At 37.4% G+C, this 26,758-nt stretch overlaps 1 protein-coding gene across 1 annotated transcript in view; it reads left to right on the top strand.

Moving 5' to 3' along the window:
- The window catches only part of LOC121728677 (LIM domain only protein 3-like), a 53,358-nt gene extending 32,076 nt beyond the window's left edge, over positions 1-21,282 (top strand). The window contains exons 2-7 of the mRNA XM_042116902.1: positions 2,153-2,236; positions 16,507-16,741; positions 16,994-17,119; positions 17,503-17,644; positions 19,549-19,719; positions 20,112-21,282. Coding sequence (XP_041972836.1) covers positions 2,191-2,236; positions 16,507-16,741; positions 16,994-17,119; positions 17,503-17,644; positions 19,549-19,689 — 690 coding nt within the window. The 5' untranslated portion in view covers positions 2,153-2,190 and the 3' untranslated portion in view covers positions 19,690-19,719; positions 20,112-21,282. The remainder of the gene's footprint in view (positions 1-2,152; positions 2,237-16,506; positions 16,742-16,993; positions 17,120-17,502; positions 17,645-19,548; positions 19,720-20,111) is intronic.
- Positions 21,283-26,758: the final 5,476 nt, after the last annotated feature.

Here is a 26,758-nt window from a genome sequence, read left to right on the forward strand (position 1 = left end):
ATTCATACAATGGTGACGGTGCCGCGTGTTACGTGTAGCGACTAGAGTAATTACATGATTATTGTTTGTGCTGTCTAATAAACCAACTATATCTAATACACCAGCAAACTCACGTACCTAAGTATACCACGATTTGCGTGGCTATTTTATAATGATCTGTTTTTTATTATCATCAAATTACTATACGCAAAAATAGCTGTGAATAGAATGGTAACGAATAAAAGCATAACGTGTAATTGATAACAGCCAACAAATAACAAAGGAAGCCATACACAATACACCCTTATCTTATCGTCAATAAGCGATTTCTTCCGGGCGAATAGAACGGGGAACAAATCCCATGTAGGGCGCACTTCAAAAGTCGATGTTAATATAAAATACTAGCTGTCCCGGCAAACGTTTCTTTGCCATATTTCGCCCGTATTATTTTATTGAAGTGACTAAATAAGCAGAAATGAGTAAGTCACCAATCACCATGGCAACGTCCATCGCTATCTCGTCGCACAAACAATGGTCGCCGTCAGTCTCGACTCTCGAGTTGTAATAATTTACTATTATTTATTCAACAATTGCACTTATCAATATAAAAAGTACCCAGTAGCTGATTCTCAGACCCACTGAATAAGCGTATAAATTTTTTTTTTAGTCATTGCTGAGATTTTCGTCAGAATTTCGATAACAATGATAACGAAAAACGAAACGGCGTAAAGCACATTTATATCGAATTTTAAGCAAAGTGTAAACTATAAATCAAATATGTGATATGAATTTTGGCAGACACTTAGCACCTCCGTCGGTATTTTTACGCTACTCGCCTCTATTTGAAATTTAACTTTGCGACTTTAAATAAAGAACAAGAAAATTGATAGGAGTTTCTTACGATCCCGTAAAGGAAATTGACTCTTATCTTTCGGGGAGGAGGGCGTATATTCGGAATGGAAGTCGCGGAGAGTATTTTGTCGAAGTAATAAGGTCTCGTACGGAGTGGACATGGGAAAGGATATCGTTTATTCTAATGAGGTTTCACTAGACGCTTGTTACTTATCTTTTATGTCTACCGATACTTTTACAGAATTCAATTGTAGATAATCCTTGTTATTTCAATACGAAGCTTTTGGATACTTTCAAGATTTAATTGCCTTGTATTATGTGTATTACTGCAAATTGGTTGAGTCCAATTGTCTATTCACTTACTAGAAATATCTCATATAAATATTGCATTCTTTAATGCAGTTTTATTGAACTAAAGTAATAAGAAGTAAGTTTTAAAATTAAGTCACATGATTATCTATTACATCTATTACATATACTTAAATAAAATTGGAGTGTCTGTTTGTAATATTAAAATAACCGTTTTTTACTACATGCATATGAATATAGGGTACTTACACCAAAATAACAATTTTTAGAATTTTTGTCTGTCTGTATGCCTGTCTGTTTGTTCCGGCGCGCGGCTAATCTCCGAAATAGCTGAACCGATTTTGACGGGACTTTTATTGGCAGATAGCAGATGTAATAAGGAGTAACTTAGGCTACTTTTTAACCGACTTCCAAAAAGGAGGAGGATATTTTTTTTTACTTTTTTATTTTTTACCTATGTATTTTACATTTGGTTGACGCGGACGAAGTCGCGGGCTAACAGCTAGTTTATTATAAAATTATTCATTATGTCACAAACAAGCTGCATTACTGAATCTTTACTTTATATTATGTTATGAAATTTTGATATTGTAATCGAGTCTCATTCCTGGAAACCACATCAAAGTTATATTTACAATAAAATAACATCTTGATCTGCTGGAGTCATAATATTATACGAGAGAAATATTACGTTTTATTTGATGACTTTTGATAGGTTATTGCATTATGCATAGAACTAAAATGTTACTGAGAGTCGCGAGAGGTACCTAATTGTAATTTCTTAATATGGGGGTGTGATTAGTAATAAATAATTTAATTAACCACACTCAAGGAGATTATAATAAGACTTAGCTAGATCATGTGTTTTCCCTAAAACCCATAAATAATTTCGGCCGTACTCTTAATACTTGCAACCTCTTTAATATAAGACAAGACTGTCAATACCTTAATAAATGTTTAAAATATAAGAGTATTATAGTACAAATATTTTAAATTGTGTGTATTGTTTCAGGTTACATGCCCGCCGTGTGATGCTTCAGTGACCTCAACATGATCCGAGACCCACCGGCGATGCACAAGCCTGACAACGGCACCAGTGAGTCCCACTCATGTAATATTTATAATTCGTTCTGCGAGGAAACCGTACATTTTCCTGAAAAAAAAAGGCCTATATCCTTGCCCGTGTTCCACTATCTGTGCCAAATTACGTACAAATCGGTTTGGTAATTCATTATATTAGCGCGTTTTAACTCTTAAGGTTTATAATATCAGTATACATATAATATCAGTGTACATATATTAAAAATAATTAATTTGTCTGAAAAACGACATGTTAGGTACCTACTCATGGTATTACCATAATATCACTACAGTTTTGTATTACTTAGGTTCTGACCGCGGAAAGCCTTTTCTGCGCAATATACACTAATTAATAAAATACGCCTAAAGTTTGTTTACAAAGACTATTTTGTACTGCAAACGAGCTTTTGCCCGCAGCTTCGCTCGCGTTAAGAAGTATTAGTAAATACAAACTTGCATCCCCTATTTTAACCCCTTGTAGGTAGAATTGATCAAAATCCTTTCTTAGCGGATGCCTACGTCATATCATCTACCTGCATTCCAAATTTCATCCCGATCGGTCCAGTGGTTTGGGCTGTGCGTTGATAGATCACCATGTCAGTCAGTCACCTTTGAGTTTTATATATATAGACATAGCTGGGCATTAACTCGTTAATCCGTTAATCGTTAATTAACGAAGTTAACATTTTGATTAACGGATTAACTTTTAAGTTAACGTTTATAAATATTAACGGACTGGTTAACTTCCGTTAATATGCAGAAGTCCGTTAATCGTTAATCCAATGGCTACTATTTACCGCACGGCACCGCGGCGCGGCGCGAAAACAGGTTCAGACGAAATAAAAACAATACTAGATATACATTTTCAGGCGCATGCGAGTGAGAAGAGATTTGTTTCGTTTCATCATTTCATTACTCAGCGCCGGTGCTTATAGAAAGAGTGATTTGTTTATTGTTATTATAAATCATTTGCATATTGATAAATAAGAGTACAGTATAATTTAGTTACCTAACTAAATAATACTGCACTCTTCTTTAACAAAATACTTCTGTAATTATTGTATTCTACCTAGAATACAATAATTATAGAAGTATTTTGTTTTGTCCCTAACCGGTTAACTTCCAAAACCTTAAACCAACAGGTTTTGTATGTCACTAACGCAATGATATAAGTTACAACAAGGCCATATTACACATATTAACGGATTAACGATTAACGTTAACTTGCGTTAATTCGTCCGAAATGTAACGCTTTAACGTTTAACGAAGCTAACATTTTTTTTTAACGGATTAACAATTAACAAAGTTAATTATTTGATTAACGGTGCCCAGCTATGTATATAGATATCAACATATATAGTTAGCACAATAAATCCTAATTGTAAGTAAATATATATTATATTACGAGGAACCCGTGCCACAGTATAGCAATATATTGCTATACTGTGCCTGTGCGGAATATTTCGTTTCCTCTCAAATTACATCAGGAATTTAATAACATTATGGCGACCGTCAATATACTTTGAAACTTTTCCGCAAAGTTAACGACAATTTTGTATCTAACGTTTAAAGTGGTAATTTGGAGAAGCTAATTTTTTTGAGTTAATTTTCGTTACTTATAATGATACAGAATCAATGTTAGGTTCAAAGCCAGTTTAGCTCAAGCAAAGTAGTAGCAAGAAAAAAATAATTTTCTTGTCATTGACTATATTATATAGCGCTATATAGGTAGCGCTAATATATTTTAATCAACAATTACTATCTTTTAATTCTACCGATAACTATAGAATCTGTTCTTGAAATTGGTAAATGTTCTTATAATTCTCGTAGATCATAGCAAAGTAATTTACGTAGCAAATAATTCTAATGTAGCCCCAGTAGAATGTTATTAAATATGTATCTCAACTGGTTTGGCTGACGTAATTTTTTTATAATATTAGGACAAACAGGTCGTGAACAAAAAGGGTTGCCATAAACCGGAGCGTCCGTCGCGATATTAAAAAAAGGGGACGAACGATATTGCAATATCACATTTATACGAAATGTCCAACATCCAGATCGTATTGATAAAAATAAGCGTTTTTTTATTGTGACCTAATATTATATCCTCCGTTATTTGACGAGAGCCACGATGCTGGGAAAACTAGATAGCGCCACGTATCTGCTTTCGACAGACCCCTCGTATAATCTAAATAGAACCGCCGCCGATCAATCTTCTAAGCCCCCTAGTTTGTATAAGGGTTCTAAAATAATTACATTAATCAACTAGAAAACTAAACAATTTGCAATATTATAGCGAGACTCGATTGCAATCTTTTCGAGTTTATAGCGCATACCTAACGTTGTAAAATAAGAGCGCACTAAATCTCCGGGGTAAAAGTTCAATTTCTTAAATAACGCTACACACATGAGCTTCGAATGCACGAGCAAGTGCGGAAAATTGGGCGAAGTCGGCGCGGGCGGGCGGCAGAGCGGGCGGCAGGGCGGGCGGCAGGGCGGGCGGCCGAACGGCGCGGTGCGGCCGAAGCCGGCGTGCACGCTTCTGATAAAATTTATGGCCACTTCCCCTTTAAAACAATATTGAGGGCTCAGTTGGGATTTATGTCTCGCCGCTGCTGCAGCGACTCAATTTATTCTTCAATTTTTCATACAATAACTCACATACGTATTACGAGTGATGGATGAAAAGGACTAACTTTCGGGCTTTAATAGGAGCCTCCAGATGCGAATCTCCAAATTGGTTGAAGTTTATTGCCCACTTATGTCAGGCTTAACTCGCCCTCGTAGCCTTTCACGAAGTAAATAATTTATGACGTCGATTGTTCTGATTCTGATATTAGAAAATTGTACTCTGTTGAAGTAATTGAAATTTACTAACGTCAGCCATACGCTGCAACACGATATTATAATGTCTTGAGGTCAACAACATTGTTGTAAATGTTAATGTTATACGTATTTAACAATATGCACTGTACAAATTACAATTGAATTCTCTATCCGTACCAAATTACTAATTAGTGTTTAGAATGAGGATAACTGTCTATTTTACTAAAGTCTACCATAGCTGAATGTAGTTTAGTAGAGCTTGGTAGTGTAAATTAAAAAAAAATGTCCATAATAATCTTACTAGTAGAGTACTTAATCTTGTAGAGTTCCCTCCGGGATCAGCTAAGCCGGGTAGGTTTCCAGCCTCACCCGGAGCCCCAATTGCATTGAAATTTGGAGGTTCGCATAATGATGCTTCCCCACTCCCGACGCGGAACAGAGAATAGCTCATTATCTTTGTTACTCTATGGCCTAATGATCGTATGCCTCGTGGCTGCTTTCCTTGCCTTTAAACCTTCCGGAACTCCCACTGCAGGCCATGACGTCCTCTCTGGAACGAAGATGAGCAACTTGGCGAAGACCTTCGTAACCAGCAGTCACGATGGATCTACCGCTAGGGCAGTAGCTGCCGCCTAGGAGACCGTACGGCACCTCCTGGTAACCCTCACTACTACATTGCGAAGAGTAGCTGCCGTCCGGCTAATGGCCGCCTTATTACTACGAAATTAGTAACGAAATCTGCCTATATTGAACCACCGTACAGAGCTAAGCTCCGACAGACTGGATTCTGGCGGCTATACTCTGGAGAGTATAGCTGCTGTGGTCCCTACATTTAAGCGTCGGACTCATTTTGACCTTCGACCCTCTGATAACAAGTGCTCCGGGTGGGGGTGCTTTTCTTCAGGTCCATGGAAGAGCAGGGCTTCAGTATGTGCTTATGTAATATATCAATATTTTTATTTTAAATGATTATTATGATATCTGTCAGATAAAGTTAAAAATCTATGAAAAATTGGGATATCAATTAAAAATTAAGAATAGATAATATTGTTAAATGATTTTGGTAATTAACACGTCATATTTTTGCTAAGCTACAGTGGAACAAAATAAAAAATATTTGATTTTTCTAATTAAAAAATGCAACCTTTTACTAAATTGTTTGATTTCAAAACCGCGTATCTTTAATATAAAGCCTACTTATTTTGTAACTACTTAATACAAAAACGCGTAAGTTTTTGACTTGACTTTACACAAAACCTAAGCCAATTGCGAACAAATTTACGTTACTAACTACTAAAGGAAAGTACAAAGAACTAGCTGTTAAGTTCAGTCGGTAATAGGAGTCAAAATAGCTAAGATATTCAGTTTTTTCTTCCTCCTGTAAAATCATCAAAAAGCAGATACGCGGTATTTACCAACTGCTCATACGCGGTATGGCACGCGCAGCGACGAATTATGTACCTAAGGCCCTATTTTGCATAAGAGCTAAGACAGTCTGGAATGTATCATACAAAAATAATATTCTACTAGGTGTAAAATATAGTAGGAAAGAAGTCAACATAATTTTGGTAATAAATTACACATTACTTATAGGTTTCTTTGTAATATCATATCAATGAATGATAATAAATAGCTTCCAAAGATACATTACGGCGGCAAAGGCAATCGGAAATGGGTTTCGGGAGGGCGAGTCGACGATCGAATACTAAAAAGAAATTGTTTGATTAAAATATGGCGCATCCATACTGCCACTGGAATCTCTGTAATTTATTTATTATTTTCCCTCTTTGATCGAACAAAAATGTTGTCCGAATAAATATGAGCTTAGTAATTACCCCGTGTACGAAACGGATAGGAATTAATTAAAATTTGGATGAAAATATTAAAAACGTAATTAATATTAAACACAGCAATGAAAAGCGATTAAGAAACCGTTCTTTGCTATGAAATAATTGGAATTTTAATTGCTCAAACAGAAAACTCTTTCTTTAGAATTCGTTTACCGCTGCCATTAGGCTTAATTCAAAAATTAATTTAAACTTTCGCAAGGTTGAGCTGGGAAGCGAGCTCCGTAAAGGCAATATCAATTTCATAATTTTAATTAAAAAAACTAAGTTCTCTGATGACAAAGTCTCGTACTTTTTTAATAACGGAAATGTTAACGATGGCGAATTTCGCCGGCGACGGCGCGCGGGACGGCGGCGTCTCGCTACTGTAACGAGCCGGCTTTGACCGTGTTCAGCTGCTGTAAACTTTGTAAATACCTCATCAATTTACTAGCTGTACTTTATCATTAACATTAATATTCATGCTTACCTAGTTTTAAGTATAGTCCGTGCAATTCACGAAGACGCGCCCCACCACTTTTTGGGTGAGCATTTTTCCCTTTGACCGTGACGCTTTTTCTTAATTGGTCTATTTATTGTAGTGTGACCATGCACTCATAGGTAATAAGTGTGTACCGATAACACTCAAACATTGGCGAAAGCTTGCACAGTCATTAGGAGTAATGGGGCGCGTCTTCGTGGATTGCGCGGACTATAATTATATATTAATACAGCATCCGATACTTCGAAAAAGTCACTTGACAGTTGACGAAGCTTTTTTTCATCATGCAAAAATGTTTATTATACCTAATAGGACTTAGGAGTTTTAATTGCGCACGCGCGTTTTCAATTTAGCATCTTTTCAGTCGCTTGTCGTTGCAAATTGCTACATACAGAAACAAGTGAACAATTAGCGAGTAATTGATTTCTGTGTAAAAATGATTAGAACAAAACCCGCATGGCGCGTAATTGCGCCCGTATATCGACGCGCAATCAGCGGCATTGTTTACGGCACACAGCTAAATCATCGGGGACGCCATTTTAATCCGCTAATTCTGTGCCAATTGTTATCTAACAGCTCCCATTAAGCCCTTTCAAATGCCCACGCCTATTTGTACATTTTGTACTGACTAGTCCCACTACGAGCACTTAATGAAGGCGTGAGCAATGCGTCTTGCGACATGTAGACGAGACAAGACGAACAACTTGCGGGCTCTATAAAATGTAGAGAAATGATATAGAGAGGATGAAGAGGATTTTTTGAAATATTTAAGTGCCGTAGGTCTTTCTCTCTTTTATGTCAAAATAATATCATGTCTTTTCTTTCGAAAATAAAATAACGAAGTACCTAGACGTAACAGGTTTCAGGACATATTTTAATCCATGTTTAACACAAACCCACACTGGTAAAAACTACAGCCACAATCGTAATTGAAAATGTATTAATATGCCGTGATTTCTTTTTTAACAATATACATAATTTATAATATTATCATGTCTTGTATAATCGAGAAACCAATGCTTAATCTGATTTTAATTACAGCTAATTCACTTTAAAATAAACGCAAGACTATATAAATAATTGCCCCAGTAAAAACAATAATTGGTGTAACAACAAAAAATGTAATACAATGTTCATGTAAGGTGGCAAAAAAGGGTGAAAATATAATGTTAATTATACTTGGATAAAATGTGCGTAACACATTGACTATTCATCAAGTTATACGCCGGCCGGAGTTAATTGCAAAGCGCAATAACGATTGTAAATTGCACGGAATAGTGATGTGGGTTCATTACAATAACCTGCCGTTTAATTGAATTCGCGGAATGTTGGTAGCTGCGGAGACTGCAGTGGAGACACGCATCGCTCCACGTGGGGCAGGGCTGCCAACATTATGGAGTATTGGACCTAGAAAGCTTTTTACTAATCTGTGTAGAAAATACTAAGAAACTAGGCTGTAAAAAAACAAGGCTACAAGCCTGTCAAAAAATGTTAAAGGGCTTATTTTATTTTTTAATATGCATTTAGTCAAAATCGGTTCTTTCAATGTTACAAACAGACACTCCAATTTTATATTTTATATGTATGTATGTATGTATAGAGTATAGATGTAAGTATTTATTTATGGACTAAATTAATGTAGGTACTATTTGTAGTTTTAACCATCAATTAATCAGGAACTGATAGTAGCTAACATCTTTATAAGCATTTCAAAGCTTAGAATGTTTTTATTGCAACTGGCAACCATTGTAAAGTGATTGCTAATTCATATTACACCTACCACATTTCATAAATAAATTCAATATCGCGTTTCATAAATTCTTCTCGTTCCCTTATAAACCACATAGCACCTGTACAGTTGTAGTGTGGGAACATTTTAAATTAAAATACTCGATAACTAGGAAAACATTTTTTAAATTGTTGTAGTAAATAGCTGATTTACTTGATCTTACATATTCGTTACAAATTTTCATTCTAATATTTTAAATGACTAAAATAATCGCCCAAAATCTCAATCTCAAGTATTGATGAGCCTTATTGCTTGTACCGCTATCACTAAAGTTCTTAACAATAATTTGCGGGAACATTTCCAAAATCAAAATGGTTGAATGCAATTAAAATAACTTCTCGTTAAACTCAAATTACATTCCTAACGAATGAGGTAATCGGAGAACCTGGGTATTGTGTTTAATCATATTTCGTGCTCACTGGAAACCGTACACAATACTCATTAGTCATAATATCGAATAAAGCGCTAAGTAATGAGTGGAAATAATTGAACGACCAATTACTGTTTTGATGTGGCACTCCGCCGTACACCGGCCTCTGCAAGTGTGTAGACTGTTACTATGTATTTCTTAGAATTTCAAATCCACATACGTGAATTTATACTATACGCTATTAACGCACTGTTTAAGTTTTTTTTTTTTTCTCCAAAATCATGCGATCAGTCTTTCAGACTATGAGCAGATGAGTTTAACGAATTGTGGCAGGCGGAGATTGTTCCCCATTGGGCACATCTCTATATTGATTATTTTGGATCTTAATCATCAATCAGTGTGTCTAAGTCCAGGATGTTTCGCCTTTTAAGGCGATTAGTAGTGTCTCTGTGTAGGAGCATTTGAGCCAGCTGATTTGGGTGGTTTTTTAGGCGAAGTTTGTACTTTGTGCTGAGCATTTTAATTTCCTCTTTCACTGTCTGAGGGCCCAAGAATTCGTGTACTTCTGAGTTTTTAATGAACCATGGGGCGTTGCACATCTGTTTAAGTACACAATTTTGAGCTCTTTGGATTATGCTTATATTTGAGGCATTTGCTGAGCCCCACAGTTGTAGGCCGTAGGTCCAGATTGGCTTGATAATTGATTTATATATAAGCAGTTTGTTGTTAATAGCCAGTTTAGATGTTCGTCCAATCAGCCATGAGAGATCTCTTGAGCGGATGTTCCGCTCTTTTCTTTTGGTTTCAATGTGCTTCTTCCAGGTTAGTCGGCTATCAAGATGCATACCCAGGTACTTAACGGTATCACTTTGGGGAAGCTCTCTTTCTCCGAGTTTTACTGATGGACATTTGTCCCGACACAAAGTGAATGTTACTTGGATGGATTTGCTAGCACTAGCATTTATCCTCCATTTTGTGAGCCGTGAGTCAATTTTTGAGAGACTATTTTGCAATTCTAGCGAGGCTATTGTTGGGGATTTATTTGATGCTAGAATGGCTGTATCTTCAGCATATGTTGCGGTTGTAACTCCTTGGGTCTGAGGCATGTCAGATGTAAAGATGGTATAAGGTACTGGACCGAAGACCGGACTCTGTGGTACTCCTGCTAGTATATTATAGAAGCCAGATGCTGTTACCTTCTTTTACTTGAGAAATTCTATCAATGAGGTAAGAGTTAAGCAGATGGTAAAAAGAGTGCGATATGTGTCGTTTGATTTTGCACAGCAGACCTTTGTGCCACACTCTATCAAAGGCTTGTTGAACGTCTAAAAAGACCCCAGCACAATACTCTTTTCGTTCCAGGGCCGCTCTTATGGTGTGACAGACTCTATGTACCTGCTCTACTGTAGCGTGTTCAGCTCTAAATCCAAACTGATGGTCTGGTATAAGGCTTTGACACGAGTCCAGGAGTCTTTTCAAGATTATCTTTTCTAGCAGTTTCGAGAGAATTGACAGTAAGCTGATAGGTCTGTAGGAAGTTACGTCATGCTGTGGTTTTCCCGATTTGTGTATCATTATGACTTGGGAAACCTTCCATATTAACGGATAGTATCCTACTCTAAGTATGCTGTTGAAGAGCATTGTGAGGTACAGCAAACCTCTCTTCGGAAGTTCCATGAGAATCTTTTTGTCTATGAGGTCAGAACCTGGTGCTTTCTTGTCCTCCATCTTTTTTATGATTCTCTTAATCTCTTGTGGATTTGTTGGTTTTAGAGGTAGGTCCATTTGCAGGGGTTGTTTAATAGTATCGTCGATGTCATTTTCAGAAAATGAGTGTTCTGCTTCATTGGGAGTGAATATTTTGGCTAGGTGTTCTGCAAAAATATTAGCTTTTTCTTGAGCTGATCTCGCCCATTTGTTACCTTCCATTCTTATAGGAGGCTTAATAGTTTTTGGCTTCATATTGGATCTGGTTGATTTCCACAGAGAGTAGTTTGTTGTCTTCGTTGCTGTGAGAGATGTTAAGAGTTCTTCAATCGTAGCATTTTTGGCCTCGGCGATGCAATGCTTCAGCTCTCGTGTCGCTCTATTTAGGGCAGTTTTGTCATTGGGATGTCTGCTGTGGTGCCATATCCTTCTTAGTCTTCTTTTTTCTAGAATTTTTTGTCTAATTTCAAGGGAGACCACGTTTTGCCTTGGCTATTATTTGTAACAGGGGGGGGTGCTACTCCAGCATGCCTCTTGGATTACCTCGGTGAGTATTTTAGCTGCGTCTTCTATATCTTCTTCGGTTTTTAAAGCTACTTTTAATCTTAAGTGATCGTCTACAATTCGTCTAAAGTTGTCCCAGTCAGTTATCTTACTGTATAATTTTGACGACTTTTGTGTGTACACAGACGAGCTCACTGTAAGGATTACAGGCACGTGGTTAGAAGGACCGTCAAGGTATGTATCTACTTTATGAAATAATCGAGCTAGTCCTTTCAGCACAAAAAAAGTCTATAATATCTGGAAGCCTATTAGGGTCAGTAGGCCAGTGCGTCGGTTCGGCTGGAGTAATCGTTTTTATTTTGTGTATAAGCACTTCTTGAGCTCCCTACCTCTTGTGGTAGTTAATCTGGAACCCCAGTGTACATGTTTGGAGTTCCAGTCACCTCCAACTATAAATCGAGTCTCTAGTTTTTCAAAGAACTCTGTAAATTGCCTTCAGTAATTTTATGTTTAGGTGGGCAATAAATTGAAGCCACATTAAAGTTTCACATTTTTTGTGTAAATTTTTACCGTGGTTGCTTGTATGTGTTCTGTTTGAAATGGCGGCATTTCATGGTGTTCTAGTGAAGATCTTACTAATACAGCTGTTCCTCCATGTGCCGTGCCGTCCGGATGATTTGTGGTATATATGTTGTAATTTTTTATTTTTATTTTGTTATTAGATGGAAAATGAGTCTCAGATACTAATAATATGTCTATGTCTATATTTGATAAAGATTTCAACTTCTTCTTTGTTTGGGGATAGACCATTGGTGTTCCAAGTTGCTATCTTGAGTGTGTCAATCATTTTGTCAAGGTGTTGACAAGTGTTGTGAGAAGCCCCATTAAGGCTGTTTAAGCACTATTTAAGTAAAAAAAGTAAAAATGTAAGTTAAACAGAAAATATCATTTCATAAAATTAAAAATTTGTACGTTTACTAAGTGCAAAGGAGAGCGTTCACGCGCCGTACTGCGTACAATAATTCTGGTCCAACGAAAAAATGCAATAATATAAAATCAAGCACAAACTCATAAAATGTGGTTTAAGATTATCATATAAGTTATGGTTTATGCTACTTATGACTTAAAAGTAGTGGTGCTGTGTAGCCAATTGTGTATTATAAGTTCATTACCATGGTACGTTTTTCTACCTTAACCCGGTAACGAGGAAAGCGGTTTTTCAAACTGTGTTCAGCAACGCTTTTTCCGTAATCACATTATGCGGACAACATGCATAACCAAAAATGGTTATAACGCACTTAGAGTTTAATGGAGCGTTGGTAGAAAATGTAGATAGTGGTGATGTAAATTACCGTTAACGGTTTTTATGTCGAAGAAATTTACACATGCGTATTCTAGGAACATCGAGAAAGCGACGACAAATCGCTCTCGACTCTCGAGTTCTCGACCTACCGTGGAAATGAAATGACATGCTGTTCTTATATATCGAGCATAGGCGCAATAAAAATTTAAATTGCTTCACACAGTATTGTAACCTAACTAGGCGTTATATTGATTGTGGTAAGGGGACTAGATTTTATCATGGACTAGAGATAGATGATGTAGCCATTGGCTAAAAAAATTGTGTTTTTAAAATACATAAAGAAATCTGAACACCGCTGCTGGGAGCTAATTTTGGTTTGAGCGCTGTTTGGAGAATTTCGCGTCTTAGGTAAAACACGTTCTTAATATTATCATAATATACGTCTTATTATTTAAGTAAAATTATATGTATGCATACTTTGTAAAGGTAGAAACAGTTCTTTATGCTGGAGTAAATTAAAAACATGCGCCATGTACCTAAACATTTTTTTCTACGACGCTGTAATCAACAGTAAAATTAACACGACAAAAACTATAAAGTCAAGGTGTTAATTATATCTTAGAGTACCAAGTACAATCTTGCTAAGCTTGTCCGACTCTTATATTACTATGCAGTGGGCACACGGCTTTATTAACTAGGAATAATTATAAACCCGTGTTAGCAATAAAAAGTTTGCAGTATTTTTACTGCGATTTCATTATTGCTAATTGATGTTAATTTGTAGATTGGCAATTATGATACATAATGTAAAGGTAATCTTACCTTTCCATACTGGTTTATGTGTATATATGTTAGTCAATAAGACTTGCATTGTTCTATACAGCTCACACGCGTTTTTTCACAATGCTTATTAATGAGTAATGACAATTAGAATAATTGCTCACATTTTTCAGTAATAGGAATTCTTTGAACTTTACTGTTCTACGTTTATTATACTACAGAAGGTAATTTATATTGTTACTAGATGACGCCCGCAACTCAGTTGCGCCAAAACTCGTTTATCGCGCGGGAACCGTACATTTTTTCGGAATAAAAAGTATCCTATGTCCTTTCCCGGGACTAAAAGTATCACCATGCCAAATTTCAGCAAAATCGGTTCAGCGGTTTGGGTGTGAAGAGGTAACAGACAGACAGACAGACACACTTTCGCATTTATAATATTAGTATGGATGTTGCATTAGGTTTTAGTGAGCTCTTTCACGCTATCATCTACGGGAGGGTGAAAATGGAAAAATATGAAGGGCCCTTATAAGTCAATTTGAACAGCTCTATCACGCATTTCTATTAACGCCATTAGTTCTTGAAGACTGAATAAGTAGCAATAGTCTCGGTGCAGTGGTCGTGTGCATCATATTTAATGGGCAATGGGCATTAATATAGTCCAATTAAGTGTACTGTCACAATGTATGGCGATGCGCAAGATCGATCGCCCTGAGTTATGTCCACCCCGTTACCCCTTCAATTGCCCTTGATTGGTTTGACGTGTTGTGTATGTTGTAATTCAAAACGGGTCGTTTCATACCCTTTGAGCTTACCCCTATAATTTGAAAATCGTTTATAATTATAAACAATAGAGCTTTTTAGATTATAATAATTGTTAACTGTCGTGTTGTTATGAAGAATATGTGCTCGTTACGTTGGGCCATGAATCTTGGTGACAATTACTTTAATTTTACAATGATTGTCATCAAGATTGTGCAGCTTTCTACAGTATGCACAGTTGACAACGATCATGGGCAATCAAAGACAATCATAATAATATAACCTATAATAATAATAGGTCCCACACCGGTTTCGGTGACGGTGGCCGGTTTCATTGAAACCAGGCCAGCTACGCAGGAGTAATTTTATAGTGCCCAAGTGTGTGCGCAGTACACAAGAGCACTCTCTATTCCTTTACTCTCATAACCCAGTGGGACGGAAGACCGACACGACCGGCGAGAGATCAGGCGCAGGACCGACTTTTTACATGCCCATCCGACGCATGGATCATCTTACTTGTCAGACAATCAGGTGATCAGCCTGCATTGTCCTAACCAAACTTGGAAATAACATGTTTCCAACGCGGGAATCGAACCCACAACCTCCGAGTCAAGAGCCGCGCTCTGTACCACTAGACCACGGGGGCAATATAACCTATACACATTCATGATCATTTGTCCATCTTAGGTCAATACGGAAACGCTAAATCGAAATAAAAAAAAACAATAAAAATTCTCGTAGACACCAACTAAATGAGAAATACTCAAAATTATAATGAGTAAGTATTCATAAACACATTTCTTGCAATAAGAGTAATAACTAATAAGACAAACTAAACAAGTGCAAACAACATGTACTTACTTTGTAAGCAATTCTTATTGTAGCAATACAAAAGAAAGATAACAATGTCTCATGGGAAACTGCGCGGGCGCATGTGACGTCAGTGATTAAGTAGCGTTACGCATCCCGGCGCCGCGCGAATTAATTGCACCAATTACAAAGAAAACAACGCGAATGTCAGCCAAGTATTAGATAATTAACCACCTTGTACCACCACCTGCTACTTAACGATATCATACACTACACTGAAATATGATGTGCTCTTCTGTGATATGGTTACGGCTTCACGCAACATTATTATGAGAAAGTAAAAAATCATTGCAAATGAAAATTCAAACACGACTTACAACAAGGTCTGTGGTGTAGGCTCTTAGCATCGAAAAGGATGTTAGTAATATCAGAAGTATCACAACACACTTCGTTATCCGCCCAGATAAGCTACAGACAGCCTTAAGAGGAGTCCACACCGCCCTTTTTCCCATACAAACGTTGTCCCCTGTTTCCTCCCTGGATAATGCTAGTAGAGTTATAATTTTTTTCCTGAATATCTACGGCCACTAATACAATGTCCCTATGTTTTCTTTTTTTTCATAATTTAATTATTGAAAAAGATATGAACGTTCAAAAACCCAAAAAAATTGCCAGATTTTCCGCTGTGTTCAAACGTCCAGGAAACAGATTTGGCTAGATTATACAAAAAAAGCAAAACATAGGAACACAGCTCAAGCCTTTTTTTAATCTTTAATGAAAAAAGTACTTAAATCGGTTAAGTTTTGGAGAAGGAATCGGGGGACAACGAATCGTTGATTTTCTGGATTTTCTGCAGTTGTCTCTATCTCGTTCTGCGGTATAGGTAAGAGAGACAGCTATAGATATTTCACGTACTTTTTTTTCATTTCTCTAGCCCCTGGTGTATCCTCTTAATATAAGTACTGCTTCTTTAGTTTGTACTGAATAATGTTATATATTATAATGTTATAATATGAATGTTACTGAACTGAAAATCTCAATGCTATTCGAAAGAGTCTTGTAGCGCTCTATCAATAAATCAAACTTCATAGAAATCTTTGTCAACAGATCAGCAGGAGGACAACAAATACGCGCTAAGCAGCACCGTAACCAGCAACCCTGGGGCAAGGCTCTGCGCGCAATGCGGCAAGGTCATCACAGAGAGGTTCCTCCTCAAAGCCATGGAGAGATTCTGGCACGAGGACTGCCTCAAGTGCGGTTGCTGCGACTGCCGGCTCGGAGAAGTCGGCTCCAAACTGTACTACAAAGCTGACTTGATGCTTTGTAAGAGAGACTACCTTAGGTGGGTGCTGGCCTTTGTAGATAGATGTTAATTTTAGAAAAGCCTCTATTAATGATGTTTTAATCGACGCGATGTTGTTATTAATTGAAACAGATTTGTTTCTGTTGAACAAATCAGAGAGAATGAAAAAGTTGAGTTACGTTTTTATTGTTATGAAAGTTTCAGATTCAGAACAATCTCAACATTCCCGGTATATTCTATTTAGACGTTTACGTGAATAGGATGTATTTTTATTTAAAACATTGTCACCAGGTTATTCGGGGCCACGGGCAACTGCGTGGCGTGCAACAAAGTCATTCCCGCCTTCGAAATGGTGATGCGGGCGAAGAGCTTCGTCTACCACTTGGAGTGTTTCGCCTGCCAGCAGTGCAATCACAGGTTACATTTTAACTGTTTCAGTAAAAACGTCCTAAGTATTGAAATTTTGATTTATTTCTTTATTAAAATCACGGCCACAAATCAGAATACAAGTTTTCGCCCTTTCGGAAATTAGTGCATACGTAAATTATACAATTAGAATATTATCCTTCTATTATTTCTAGGATATCTTACATAGCTTGTAGACAAAGTAAGCCATTAATTATTCCATAAATTTTCCACTCAAGCAAAGCCAGCTTGTCTATTTAATGAAGAATTAAATCATTTTAATATTAATCTCGCAGTATCTCCACTCAGTCATGCGATTTCTTCGACTGGCCGCTTCTTATCGCGCAATTTACATTAACGATTGGCAAACGAGTAACACGGTATCTCCTGTGCAGGTTCTGCGTGGGCGACAGATTCTACTTGTGCGATAACAAAATACTGTGCGAGTACGACTACGAGGAGAGGCTGGTTTTTGCCAGCATGGCGGCCAACCCCAGCGGCCTGGCGCACATCAGGAGACAAGTCAGCGGGTTGCAGGTGATTATTAATATACCTGTTATAGGATTGAGCACACTGAGACGGGCCGTGCCGGGACTCAGCGTGCCGGGGCTCATCGCAAAAATCCGCCTCCATACAATTTGTATGGAAGCGGATGCGCGTATCGCACACTGTGTCGGGGCGCAGCGGATTTCCGCTTCCATACAAATTGTATGGAGGCGGATTTTTGCGATGAGCCCCGGCCCCCGGCACGCTGCGGCCCGTCTCAGTGTGCTCACTCCTTTAGAGTTATGACTTAGGACAGATAGTTACGGCTAGCGGCTCCGAGTATACCGGGCGTCATGCGATGTTGCACCATGCGATAGTTACAGTACTCGACGTTATTGAATTTCGTTGTGGAATTTAAAATTGCTAGTAATTTCGCATAAAAGTTTGATGAAATTATTAATGCAGGGTATACCGTAAACGGTCCGTCCAATTTTGCATAGAGGCTATTAATAACAATTTTAATTTCACACACAAACACTTCGAGGAATTGAATAATTGAGTGTGTAATGAAATACACGAAACCCGTATTAACAACGACGTGAATACTTTATCGCGGGTGTCGGTGTATGGAGTAGGTATCATATTGCGAGTTCTCACCACGTGGCGGGCAGACCACACGCCACGTTCGATCAATTAGAGGCTCGCTGCGACGTGGTCGGACGATACCGTGGGAGACCATGGCCGACATCGATCCGACACTTTTTTACTGAAATCTAATAGCCCCGCATCACAATAAAAACGTAAATAACCGTATATTCACGCCACGAATTGTGTATTTACCGATTTATTACGGGCTCGCTTGTTACGTTCGCCGTTTGAGTTTCGAGCGCCATAATTCTCCTGTTTATGGAAGTACGTAATACAAAGGAGTTCTAGGGGCCGATGTAGATAAAAGGTACGCGAAAAAGTAGGCAGCGGAGCGAGTGACTCTCGCAAGGACACTGTTAGTGGAAGATTCTATCTCGAGTTTATTATGTTTCTTTTGTGATCATTAATCTTTCTCGAACGAACGCTTGTCGGAATGCGAATGTGGGGGAATCTATTTCATTTTATGAGCGCGAGTGGAGGAAGCCATTCAGCCGCGCGACACTTCTAATCGACTTTTTGATTGCGCACCCCAAGACCTTGTACTCTAGTCGGGAGATTGATCAAAAACGTTTTTATTCAATTACTCTATCAATTCTAAAACTATATTTACCAACTTTTTAATTTGATGATGTTTCAGTAAAAATATAAAAACGTTTGCTCCATCCGGTTGAAAGTTGATAGGATATAAATTATTATCTAAATTTTTTACAAAATATTTTAATATTTCTAGTTAATAAAGCCACAAATTTTACCAAATGCTGGTCCATCCGCGTGATTATTTCGCTCCAGAAATGAGTACATTAGATGAAGCACTCCGCTATCAATATAAGTAGAGTGCATGATCATTAATCTTTTAACTCCACTTTGCCGGGCAATTACGACGTTTTCCCCATTATGTTATCAAAGGAGCAAGGGAGAGCTTTTATTGTAGCCCTATTCTTTCATTACTTAGGAGTCAATGTAAGAAATTGTAACAAAATCTTTTATATACTAGCTAGCTTTTGTTTGCGACTGCGTGCACGTTTATTGTGTCTGTAAGAAACTGACCGTCCGGCAAGTAGTGCTTTAGATTGTTGACTGACTCAGGTTAGTTTTGTTTAACGTTCTATCCGACTTTTATCAATTGTCTATTACCTCTGATTCTTGCTCTTTATATATAAATACCATAAGTTTTATCTTATTTGCCTCGGTAATTTTCTTTCAACACAATAAAATATGTGCTGAAACTGCCCTTTTGATCCACAGTCTAATCTTCTTACAAAATGTGTCAATCGTCTACACAGAGTCTAATTTCCACGTGTTTCCAGTCCCCTAGCGGCGGTTACGTGGGTGCGTGCGTGGCCGGTCCCCCGCTGGAGAAGGACGCGGGCGGGTGCGCGGGCGCCGACGACGCGTCCTCCGGCTACGGCAGTCCGCCCGACCCCGACGTGTGCGACGCCGCGCGATGACTGCCGACGCCGCGCCGACTGATCGCCTCGGTATGTGAGGCTACTTGGTACTCTTGAATCTTGATACTTGGTACTCAAAATGTGCTCGCTAGTTATGTTACTTGAACTTGGCTGGACATGCTACCGACTGTCTAGATTTGGTGTGTTTTGTAAAAGGTTGAAAAAATTTAAAAAAGAAATGTTCATCGATAAAAACTGCAGATCGCTTCAATAGTCTGATCCAGATCAATAGGATGCAGTTGCTTCCGAACATTGCATTTCAAACTTGTCTAAAGCTCAGGCGAAAGCCGGCACTAGAGTAGAAAATTCGAGTAGAAAACATATTTCTGCCAGCCGGAAAAGTGAAATTGGTTCCTTAACTTTGTGTGTATCTTATCAATGAGCTATGTTTACAATCCATTCACGTATGAAATTTGTTTTAGGTGAAGCCTCACTGAGCGTTGGCGGAGAAGTATATTGGACCCCGTTCGGCTCGGATTTCCGAGGGAGGGGGAGATTCTTACTAAGCGATAATCTTGTTAGAGCGTATTATTTTCATCATCTCACCGAAGTACTGAATCACGCCGCTTTCGTTCATGTAAAATATTTCAACACGACTTAAGTGGATAGTGCAATTTAAATTAGACATTATTGTTGAGAATATTTATGCAAACGGATACCTAAGTGGTATACATCGACGCGTCTGCACCGTCGAGCGCCGCAGCGCACATTAGCGACGGGCCGCGGTTGCGGCACTTTACAAAATGTCCGGACGGGACGCGATAGCGCCCTCAGAACACGATATTCCCATTATGTATACGATTTGAGTCTACTTGTTAAGATAAAGTCTCGTCGGTAAGACGTGAAATCTCGCTTACTCTATCGCGTAGTCGGTGACAAAAATGTGAGTAATGTTTTGTTGATCGATATTTTTTGTTTGAAATTTTTATCATTGACTATAATATTTCGCGCTTAGCAAACTAAACCACTCCGAGTACATATTTGGGATATTTATGAGTCTTATATGTATATTTTATATTTTAAAAATGTATAATAAATTTCATACAACGAGTCAGGTCCGTGTAATATAATATCTATTGATAAAATCGATCTCATTGTTAAAATTTGTATACTCGGGTATAGAATATTGTTATCATACAAGGTATGAACTTATGTATTCTTTTATGCACTACGATTCGGTTAAGTACGATATGTTATGTTTGTACCAAAGACGATTTCATTTACATCTGATAAGTTTTCATTTTGTTTGAGTTTATATTATTATTGTGTAATATTATGCGTTAGGTACTCTGAAGCGGTGCAATGGTTGATGTAATAGTTATTATTAAGTAATTGTACATAAGAAATAATTGTAACTAAGATTTGTAAATTATATTTTTGCGATGCTAATGGCTGTCATAATTTTCCATCTCGAGCTGTTTTTCGCTTTGTTAAAAATAAATTGCAAGTTTCACAAGCATTTTCTCAAAATCCATTCTAATGTGTACATTTTACATCTGTGTAAAACTTCTGATAGAAATCACCTTAAACATTGTAATATAGACTAACCTCGAAAACATCGACGAAACAATATTTCATTTTATGGTTATTATGTAAATAAATATATTTATTTAATAATTATATACGACTTTTATTTAAAACCTATTTTTACCATATAAATGCGAGTAACAACTCACATTAGAATAATTTAAAAAATTGTATTGCTCAATAAAATATTTTTATATGGCAACTGGTAGAGTACATGAATAGATTTAAAGATTAACGTTACTTAGATATTAATTATGATTGAAAACGTCCAACACACCGAAACAAAGTGCCATTACTGTAATGTGCGCTGGCTTTTATTCTGTACATTTGAAAAGCTCTACATTTAGGGCGTAATATCCTAAAGTGAAGTAGTTGTTGTATACTTTATAAAGGCATTATGCAAATAGAGTCATCACAAGTAAAAGCTCGTGTTTTTGTAGACAGAATAATAAATTTTATTAGAGGTAATCACTTAAGTAAATCTAACGAAACAACACCCGTAATATATGGCTATTAACACTTGTTAAAGTGTTGTTAAGGAACCGTTAAAATTATCAAAGAGTGAAACTGTTAACAACAGTATTTAGTTGCGTACAGAACATCCGTATACAGTATGACATCAAATACGATAAATAACGATAAGCCGCTTGTCAGACATCTTAGTTATTTTAGTACTAACGACTTCCACACAAAACATCATTTACGTGAAGCCATTAGCAATATTCTCGCGTTTATTTTAAATATTTGAGATTTTAAATGTGTCCGGGCTTAAGGCCGCCTCTCCTCCCCCCGCGTTCCCCCCCGCGTCTTCCCGCGCCGCGTGATAATTGGCATAAGTGCTCTTTCAATCTTTTGAATCATTTAAAATAACTTTACAAGAGATGTTTTATCATTGTATGGATGTTCCGTTGGATTTGATTTAAATTAAGTAAGTATATTTATGTTACAAAATATACTGACAAATATTATAGTACGAATGTTGATTACTGTGTTTTATGGGAAAAAAGTATTTTATGAAAACCTATAATATGTATTAAGTAAACTTTACCATAATTTATATGGTACTCCTGCTACAGAGTAATATTACTTTTAAAAGCGAGGGTATAAGGTTCTCAAAAATGAAAATATAATACTTAAAGCATTCGCGTACAGCATTTAGTATGAAAAACAAACATCGCTCTACAAACAAGCACACGAGATTCTTATGCTAATGGTATCAAACTAAATAACTAATTAAAGACCCTCAACCCTCGCGCGGCTGCCATATACGGAACTGGCAGCGCATTAGTATTTTAAATGGGACGTCAATCACCAGACGATTGAAAAACAGATAATTCCGCTAAATAGGCCCGCAAAAAACCCCCCAGACGTTATAAAAATGCAACTCTCGCTAAATATTAATTCCAGCGACTCGAACAATGCTGGGATACAATTTCTAAAAGAAGCAATACGTGCAGTTTATTCGTTGTAATTAGGTGGGTAGTAAGTTTTTACGGCGCGCGGGGTATGTCCATAACATTCCCCGCGACGCACCACATTAACGAGCGTCGTTTAGTTGTTTGCTGTTTAAATAAGAGCAGTAATGTAATTTTAATGATCTCACAAAAATGTGTGTAGCGGCTAGCGCCGCGTGTGCTTATCTCGCTACTTTACTACAGATCTCTCACAAATCTCACACAACTCGGCTAGATTCGATCTCACGACTCTCAGAGTCGTATTGTTTCTTGATAGAGTTATAAATAGAGTTGATGGAATTACTTGGCTTTAGTTTTATGCGGCCAATCTATCCTTATTATGTTGTTTCATTACATACTGAAAACAGTGAAAAGAATATTTCTTCCTGTCACGAGTTGTTGCGATATTTTTCAGTATCTGAAAATTATTGAAAATAGTATTTGAATTTTGAGTTCAATGAATGAATAATTTTTGATAGATAAGTATAAAATATAGTATAATTTATTCATTATAATCGACAGACAGATAATATTTAAAATGGAAACGTGAGTTTAACTGATTGTCTGTCTATCACATATTTACGTTTAAACTTTAAATCAATGAAATGATTTTAATGAAATTTAAAAATAGAGATGTTTGATACCTGGGAAATAACATAATAATAACATTGAATAACTGCGTTGCACCGGTTTATTACGGATTTTGCGTAATAAACCGGTGTAACGCAGTCTCGGGTAACATCTAGCGAAACGGTATGTACAGAAATAAATAAACCTACTGGGAAAACAATCTTTTCGACCGGAAAATATGTACAATGATTGATGACCACTGCCGACGCAAGTTTAAAAATTGCCTCGTATAAACAATAGAATCCGCCAAGTTGGAGAACGCTCGTGGCACCCACTTTAACTTTTTTAATTAAATTTGTGATTTTTCCCCGCCACGGACAATCTGCAGGGCTTAGGTAAAATGTTATATTAATTACTCGCTGTTGACGGGGCGGCCACTGCAAATTGATTTTGTACCCACTACTTGTAACCGTCACCGTTGACTTTGTAACGTATTACTTAGTACGGTCTATTGTCCATAGTCCACTAGAATATACTTAAAATGGTTGATTAAGTTCGAATATCATAGACGTGATTTATACTATTCATTTTGAATTCAAATTATTGCAAAGTAATATTATTTTATTATTTTTTGATACAGGAGATCGTGTAGCAATATATTTTACACGCAGTGTGTTGAAGTTAACTGGTACTTGCCACAAGTTTCTGCAGATTTTAATAGAACTAGAGATCGCCCAATGGTAAAAATTCGACCTTACTTGCAACGACATTAGGACTACTACCTATTATATTTTGTAAAAAATATTGACTTCATCATAGTTTTTTTCAATTCATGTCTCTGGGACTCAGCTGATCTCAGACTGGCCGTTTAAGCATTGTCTAATAGTATCTAAAATTAAATAAAAAAAAAACAATAATCCATTTTCAATTTGTCAACTTATTGTCAACAGACTTCAACCATAAATAAAAGAGTATAATTCGTATGTATAGGTTTGTCACTCAAAAATCTGTCATTTTTCCTAGTAGTAGTGTCGTAGTGTGTGTAACGTTTTATTTGTTAAAAATATATATGATAAAAGCATCATTTTAAAATAATATTAGCTCGATGCACTCCTTCACCATATAAACTATAACTGTGCGAAATTTCATGCACCTACGTTTCCCCATTTTGCGTAAAAAGGGTTACAAAGTTTTTCTCTCACGTATTAATATATAGATAAAAATTACTGCTACTACACAATGCAATTATTATTACATTGAGAAAATTGAAAATACAACTATTAGCTATAAGAAAAGGTTCCCTGCTCCTTCCCCCCTCCCTGCTCTACCTAATTGCTTGTTAGTAAATGTAACACAAGACGATCATTAGTTTCTACGTTGTTTATTGATAACTACGTAATAGTTTCGATAAAGAGCTTTTTATAAACTAACATAATAGAGGTACAAGAAAACTTTCCGTCGAATCATTTAAATAAACGAACTCGCATCATTATGTCAGATCTAAGGATCGAACAAATTGCCAATTAGTGGCGCTCCGGCCTCGACTCCGGCCGCCGACGGGCCGGGAGTGCCGGGATGACACCTCCCCTCTCCTCCTTCCCCCGCTTCCCCTCTCCCCCTTTCTCGGACCTCCTCAGTCCCAGGTCCTCATACACAAGTCCACACCACCTCCAGATACTGCGGCTATTAGTGGATTAATTTTCTTAAAAGCAATCTCAAAGAGTTCCCATTCAAAAGTTTCGCGGGGAATTCGCGAAAAGAATATCGAAATCCGTGGAGCCTCATCTGTTTCAGTTTCGTTTCAACGTTACCGGGTTTCACTCTAATGAGGGCTCGGAGCTCGGACCCTGCGACGCGGTTATTATAAAGTCTAGAAAGCTTTTAATAGAATCGAGGGTGGAGTGTTTTGTGTGATCAATTATTAACGGAATCCATTACGGCGGCTCCGCTAGTTTTGTGTGCCACCCGGGGGCGGGCGGGGGCGGGCGGCGGCGTCCAGGCTCTCAGTATTCAGAGTATCGCAAATGTAACTTTCGGTTCTTTTCATGAGTAAAGTATGTTGGCGGCAATCCATAATGGGATCGCCATTATTCTTGCCATTAATTCGTATGGCCCGGCTTCCGTGCATTAGCGGCCGCGCTGCCTGCCAATCCAGAAGGGTCGCCCGACAATATATTCCTCACTCGATATTATAATACATTATGAGAATGCTTTTCCTATTTCGTATAATTTTTATGACTGTTGGATTCATATGTAATTTGCCGCCGTATATGATTTGCCCTATATTCCAGTATTCATAAAATTGTTACCGAACGCAGTAAATGTCCTTTGATATAAAATATAAATAATATCAGTTTGATCACCTTGGTTTACACATTGTTTTAACTATAAAACAATCCATAGATGCAGAAAACTAGATACTGTAGTCAAAAATTAAACTCAGGTGTGAGTTGTGACGGTTTGAATTGCCAAAAAGTTTTCGTATTAAAGTGCCTTCACTCTTTATATGGTAGGGATATTTCACGTCGAATATGGTAATTGGTAGGTAATAAACTTACATTAAAGCGGTATCAATACGCCTTAATTAAAATGTGCAATTAAAACGCGACAGTTACTTCTTAATATGAAAGTGACGACGATACAATATTCAGAAGGCTAGTAGAGTACATTTATTACGAGCACGGAGTTCGTAAAATTAATTAACATCGGGTGGGTATGCAGTAAATAAATCCTTCATTTTCCCGCGCAGATTGCATAAAAATAATCAAATAAGTGGCATGGACATTACTCAAAGCGTCGCAGCTGCACGCGGGAGCGGGACGGCGGATATCGCCCCCTCGCTCGCGCGCCCCCACTTCCCCCCGAACGGAAGAAAAACTCTCGAAAAACTAATTACAAGTTGTAATTGAAATTTTGCGTGTTATATAATCGGATACTTGAGCCGTAAGTAATGTATAAAGGCGATGGCGAGATGAATGGATTACGCGGACGGCCGCCGCCCGCCGCGCCGCGCCTGACCCACCAGATAAAATCCCGCATTCTTTTCGTTTTTAACCCTTGTGGAGCCTGGTGGCGAAAATTACACTGACGTGCCTAATGGGTCTGTCAGACCCGACATTATGAACATGTTTTTTTTTGTTAATCGTATTTGAGATTAAAATTTGCAATTTCTAAAACTAATCAATGTGAAAGTTAAACCACTACAATAGGAAAAAGACCAAAAATACCCAGGTTTCCACGGAGGAAATCATAGACCATGTTGTTTTCCAAGTTACTACTGGTATTTTAGATTATTCAGGTTGATGGATATTATTATATTTGGCGAGGTAGCAGCATTTTCGATTTTCAGTGGTACAGTGACAATTATTTATTAAATATTATAGTCTTTCGGTGTTTGCGAAGTGAAAAATACTTGGGATCATGATAGATATTTAATACTGCGGGCTGAGGACATCGGTGTAGAATAATATTCTGTAGTCAACTTATCGAGGCTACTGAAAACACTGTACAATTGAATA

Source organism: Aricia agestis, chromosome 7 (assembly GCF_905147365.1).
Source record: "Aricia agestis chromosome 7, ilAriAges1.1, whole genome shotgun sequence".
NCBI classification, from domain to species: Eukaryota; Metazoa; Arthropoda; class Insecta; order Lepidoptera; family Lycaenidae; genus Aricia; species Aricia agestis.